This window comes from Opisthocomus hoazin, chromosome 6 (genome assembly GCF_030867145.1).
Source record: "Opisthocomus hoazin isolate bOpiHoa1 chromosome 6, bOpiHoa1.hap1, whole genome shotgun sequence".
Classification (NCBI taxonomy): domain Eukaryota; kingdom Metazoa; phylum Chordata; class Aves; order Opisthocomiformes; family Opisthocomidae; genus Opisthocomus; species Opisthocomus hoazin.
Genome location: NC_134419.1, coordinates 49955285 through 49961322, shown reverse-complemented (window position 1 = coordinate 49961322; position 6038 = coordinate 49955285). Strand labels below are relative to the sequence as shown.

At 41.7% G+C, this 6038-nt stretch overlaps 1 protein-coding gene across 1 annotated transcript in view; it reads left to right on the top strand.

Moving 5' to 3' along the window:
* The first annotated feature begins 576 nt into the window (after positions 1-576).
* The window catches only part of FAM13C (family with sequence similarity 13 member C), a 134046-nt gene continuing 128584 nt past the window's right edge, over positions 577-6038 (top strand). Inside the window, exons 1-4 of the mRNA XM_075423051.1 lie at positions 577-649; positions 2218-2392; positions 2596-2805; positions 4568-4751. Of these exons, the coding sequence (XP_075279166.1) occupies positions 620-649; positions 2218-2392; positions 2596-2805; positions 4568-4751 (599 nt within the window). The 5' untranslated portion in view covers positions 577-619. The remainder of the gene's footprint in view (positions 650-2217; positions 2393-2595; positions 2806-4567; positions 4752-6038) is intronic.

Genomic DNA, 6038 nt, shown 5'->3' with positions numbered 1-6038 from the left:
CTAAGAGAAGCTTTGTATCTGAAAGAATTATAATAGAAGATGCTGGGCTTAACAGCATCTACATCTTCTGTATTTCAAAGGCTGGATGGATCCTTGCTTCTATGTTTCCCAAAAGGATTGTGCAGGTGTTACATGAACGTGTATCTATAATATGTATACACTGTGGGCCATCTCAAAATACTGTACTTATTGCTGCTAGCAGGCAGAATGGACAGCAGGTAGTACGAATATCTGCAAACCTGCATTGAAAAGAACCCACTCAAAAGTAAATATCAAGCAGTGCTTCAGGAAGCCCTGCTGTTGTGTGTGTTAGGTGCCATGGAAACATCTCCCGGTAGTAACACATCCGTCAGCCTGCGCAGTGGGACTCTGGAGGCAAGCGTTGGCTACGAGGAAGCCACCTCTACTAGCAGTTAATTTCTACCTTCAGCAAAATCTGCAGTGAAACTACTGATTAAGATGTTGCCTAGCAATTGTGCGGGGAGAAGTTAATTACAGAGGAACAGCCCGATGGCTGCAGTTAGCTTTGGCTGGACTGCATGGATTTGTGAGGGGAAGAAAGGTGGTGGTGTCTCCCGAGCAGCACAGCTGAATTACTGACCGTCTCCTGCAGTCTAATATGGGAGCAAGCGCCTCCCTTTCAATTTGTGTAAGTGAACCGAAATCTGGCTTCCTGAATCCTTTCTTACATGCTTGCTTATCTCTGAGAAGGCTGCGCTTCTTCCCCCAACCCAGCCGCTGCACCTGAAGGGGGATAGAGGAGGTATTTAGAGTAATATATTATAGATACTTTACAGGCTTTTTTTAACACCTCACAGATTGTATATAAAAACGCTGCAGAATACATTCAGTACATGCTGCTATTGGTTCCTTTTAGGTAATTATTAACGCTTTAGCAGTAACATCACCTTCTAAGCTTCCTTACGTATTCACAGGGTGCAGTGGGGTCTAGGTGTTTCAGCGCGTGTTGGGGTGCCTCCACCATGGCAGCGTGGCTGGACGCGGCTCCTGGAGCTCCAGCTTGCGGCTTTACTGAGGGCATGGGCTTTGTGAACTGAAAAACAGCTTTTCTGTAGCGGGTCAGCTACAGATCTGTAGCAAAGTCTTTCCTTTTTCCCTCTGAAAACCTAGCAATAAGACATTGAAGAAGAGGCTGGTTTTAGAGCATGTTGGGATGACGCTACAAAAAATTAAAATCCTCCTTTAAAAAGAAATGCAGATACTGTTTAAATATTCCTGATGCAGAACTGGTAAATGCAGGTGTTGCCAGTTTGGACTTCTGCTCTCATTGTGTGGTGGAAATAGGTTATCTCCTTCGTGGCTGTGAGCATAGTCTGGCTGACAGGAAAAAAGTGGGTAAAACATAGCAGAGCAAGTAATGCAGCCTGCTGACAAGGCAAAGCGGTGAGGTGGAAGGGTGGGGAAGAGGTTCAGGGACCAAGGTCTCATGGCTGGGTAGCATTTCCCCTTTCTTAAATACATCCCTGAGGTGCCAGTCACGGGACTGAGGGGCTCAGCGGGGCCATGGAACCTTCCAGAACCGGCCTCTCCTCACAGAGACCCCTCAGCCCCGCAGCCGCTCCCAGCGCAATGCCCCACGGACTTTTCCACCTATGCTGGGCACCCTCTCCATCCTAACAAGATGAAAAAGCAGCTCCTGAGGGCAAGCTGTTCTTGATTTCTTCTGTGTGTTTTTGTATCAGTTATCAGGGTAAGAATTTTGGAATAACCGGGCGAGCGGACGGGTACCCTTTGCCAGGCTCGTGTGGTGGATGCTGCTGAAACTCCTCGTCTGGCTTCTCCATGCATCTTGCGGGTTTTATCTTTGTGAATTGGGTAGAAATCCACAAGTTTCAAGGGGTTGGCAGGCTGTGCACTACCACTCTGTTAACCTTTTTCCTGACTCTTGGGGCTCTTCTTGAGGAAGGGGTTTAGCAACCCCTCCCTGCCCTAAGCGGGGCATCTGCCTTGGCCTGCAACGCCATTTCCTCTGAACGTAGGTGTGAATGGGTTCTATTAGGATTTACCCCATCGCATGTCCTGTCTCAGCTCTAAAGAAGAAGAGTAGTGTTAGTATTTTAAGAACATGCAAAAGAAGTAAAATCTGTACTAAGGTGCTATAATGAGGACAATAATTTTACCTAAGATGTAGACCTCTGGACCTTAAAATAATAACAACCTGTTTCTGCTTATCACTTGCCTGTTTTTATTCCCCAGAAATCATTGTCTTCTGTTCAAGTCAGGCACACAACAAATAAAGTCTCACCAGACCTACAGCTCAGCAGAGAAGGAAGCACATTTGGAGTTCCTCTGGAAACCCTCATACAGGATGCAGCACAACGTGGAGTTCCCTTTCTTGTGGCACAGATGGTGGAGTACCTAGAAGTGTTTGGTAAGTTTGTGTTTTCTCCATTTGGTCTCTGAAAACTGCTATTCTTTGTTTAAGCTGTACTTTTCAGCTGTAACTGCTGAAAAGTCTATTTTTACAATTACTATGCTTTCTTAGAGGAGCTCTTGCTTTTTGAGATCCAGTTCTCATCACACAGGTATGGTAATACAACCACTGCTTACTGTTTCATATTTCTTCATCAACAGGTCTGGAGCGTGTTGGTATATTTCGGATCAGTGGCTCAGTAAATAAGATCAAGGAATTGAAGCAGAAATACAATCAAGGAGAAAAAGTAGACCTTATTAATGATGGAGATGTTGATTCTGTGGCCAGTCTCCTGAAACTCTTTCTGAAGGAACTGCCAGTGGCTGTTTTTCCAGACAACGTTTGTTCTGACTTGCTAAAAACTTTCCAAGGTACAGAATGGGCAACTTCCAAACTTCTGTCCTTTCTCTGACAGTGACAGATAATGTGTTCATTGCATCTTCCTATAAGCAAGGATTAAAGTTTCCTTAACCTGAGTCTGGTGTTTAATTTGTTTTAATGGACCAGTCTTCCGCGAACTTGTCTATAGTCTTTTTTTGAATTTATTAAGGCGTTTGGACTCCCCAACATCCTGCACCAGGGCACTCTGCAGTCCAATCCTGTATTCTTTGAGAAAGTACTTCTTTGCATGCTTTCTTTCTAGATTGGATACCTTACTTGTTACTGAGATAAAATATTTATTTTTAATTTAATCACTATCATGATGCTGTTTGTGCCTTTGTATAGTCAGTGCTTCACTTCTCCAAGCTGAAACCTCTTTCTCTATTTAATCTTCCCTTGTACTGAAGCCTTTTTGTACATCCCTGTTCTCATTTAGTACTTTTTACTAGTTTCTTATAGTCTTCTTGGACAGCAGCATCTGGAGCAACATGAAGTGTTCAAAATGCAAAGCCAGGTTGAGTACCTATAGCAGTACACTCTCTAGTTCCCTATTTATGTCTATAATTGCTGAGCTAGTGCATTCAGACAATTCTGCTCAGTGATTTTCAGTGATAACTAATTCAGGTGTTTGCATACAAATAAGTAGGTTTTGTGGATTAAATTGCAGGTTGCTTTTATTCAAACTTCATCTGCTAAGTGCCAAGTTATGTACGAGTTTACAAAAAAACCCCGGGGGGGGAGGGAGGGGGCGGGGAGAGAAAAAGGAGTAATTTTTATCAACTGTGAAAGTCTATGCTGATATGCTGAAAGATCTACAGTTTTTTTCGAGCACCCTGTTTTGACTACCCGTAACAGTATTGCTGTTATTTTTAATTTTTTTTTTTTCTCTCAATCCCCTTTACCATAACTCTCAATAGGTTGAGCACCATGGGTCTTGACCTTTACGAAATGTATTCTTAGGGCTAAAACTACCCTTTAGGGCATGATTTGCTATTCACAATGTCAAAGCTACTCAGATGTGTCCTGGTGATCTATGGCAAATTTGAGCATCAGCTGCCAGTTATTGAGCAGTTCTGTCATCTGAGTTCTAATATCCAGGAGACTTTATCACACTAATTCTGAACTGCTGATCAAATAGAATTGTTTGTGAACCCATTTTCTGCCTTGTAACTCTTCTTTGAAGAATGAGAACCAAGAAAATGCTAAGTATCCCCAATTTAGATTTTAAGCATCTCTTGTGTATGTACAGTTGCATATTTACAGAGCATAAATGTTTTGAGACTGAAAGCTACCAATTAGTCAGGAAATGAAGATGACGTGGGGCTGAAAGAGTACAATTTCATATTCCTCTTAATGAGAATCATAAAGCATATGCAAAATCTCTGGGGAGAGTCAAGGCTGACAATCTTGTATCATCTATAAAGGCAGCTTTAAGGATTCAGGTACATGCCTGCTGCCAGCAATTCCATTAAAAAAAGCAGCAAGTGCTAGAAGATTCTGTCATAACAGGAAGAATAGCAGAAAAAGTGTGTATAAAACTCAATATCTGGAAAACACATGGTACTTAAATATTAATATATGAAAATTGTTGTCAAAATTTAGTGTACAAATTTTGTTTAGGACATATTTATTCATTACTTTGCTCTAATATATTTTAAAGCCTTCTTTCTTTCTCAGATCTATAATAATGTCTATGATGAAATTGTATTGTTATTAGAAACATCTATGTAAGAACTTTTTTTTTCCTCCCAGAGCACAAAATCCACACAACAGAATGCATAGAGAACCTGAGACAGTTGCTCAGCTGCCTGCCCAAAGCCCATCAAAACCTTCTCCAGTTCCTGTCTGCTTTCCTGTTAAAGGTAGCAGCATACAGTGCCGTGAATTTCATGACTCTGGAAAACCTAGCCATTGTGTTTGGACCTGCTCTGTTCAAGTGAGTACTCTCTGTTTAGCTACCTTAAATAATACTACTAGATCACGTGTTACAAGGAGGCTTTCTGTCATAACTGCATGTCCAATAGTAAGTGGAGCATTTTGAAAGTTAAATGTTTATATAGCATATCATGGGCAGATGTGACAGATTCTGAGCTGGCTGACCACCTTTATCCTGCTAGGCACTGACTGTACAGGTCCAGCCTCCAGTAAGAAACTGTCTGAAGAGAAGAGACATGAGGGATTAAGAGCTGTGTAATACAAATTACTCTTCTTAGCCAAGCTATGTGTTAGCTGTGGCAGCTACTTAGTTGTTAGCCTTGATTATGAAAAGCTAAGACTGACTTCGACCTTGTAATAGCGTTTGATATCAGAGAAAGGAATCTCTTCAACTGAGAAAGGAAGTAACTCATTCTGCCCTTGCCACCAAAATATAAGTTGACATCCGAGCAGAAGCCAGCTGGGCTTGCAAGCAGTGAGTGCTTGGCTGAAGCTAGACAGGGCATGTTTGGGATGATGGTGAGTGGACGCGTAACGGGATGCTAAAAAAAAGAAGGTGGGAGGGCATATGTTGCAAGTCAAGGTGGTGAGAAGGAACAGCCTAGAGAGAACTGACAACAGAGGATTTTCCAGTGAAGCTCGGATGATTTAGTTCTTCATCCTATCCTTCGTGTTGGCACTAGATTAGTTAATAATAGTTAATACCTGTCTTACAATTTGTAAATCTTTGTTTTAATGGATTCCAGCTTAATGTGAACTATAAGCCAATGCCACTTTGCAAAATGTTTATGTTAACAATTACTATTTCCATGCAGTAAAAAAAGCCTTGTTGTTTTTGACTTTCTTTTGTATGGCAAGCCAAGTAAGTAATTTAAAAGATATATTCAACAAAATTTCTACCAAGCATATTAGAAATCAATGAGAGGCTTTGTTTTGGTTTAAACCTTGCAGCTGTTGCCATAGGTCTCTATGCTTGTGTCTGTTTACCTGCTCTGTGGGCTTATCGCCAGATGCACCAGCATATGACCTTTGCAGCTGATATAAGTAAAAGGACCCTTACTTTAGCAAAAGTACAACTAGGGAAAAGAATCTGACAACATGTAGTGTGGTAGGAGTTGTGCCATTAGCTCCTGTGAGAACAAGCTTAACCAAGGAGGACATTCAGTGACGGGACAAAGCAGTTCTACAACCAAACCCCAAATTCCTTAGTATCTGCATGCTAAAATTAGTAAATGAGCAGAGGCAGATGAGGTTTGCTTCCCAGTATCTGGATTAGTTTTGTGGTGAT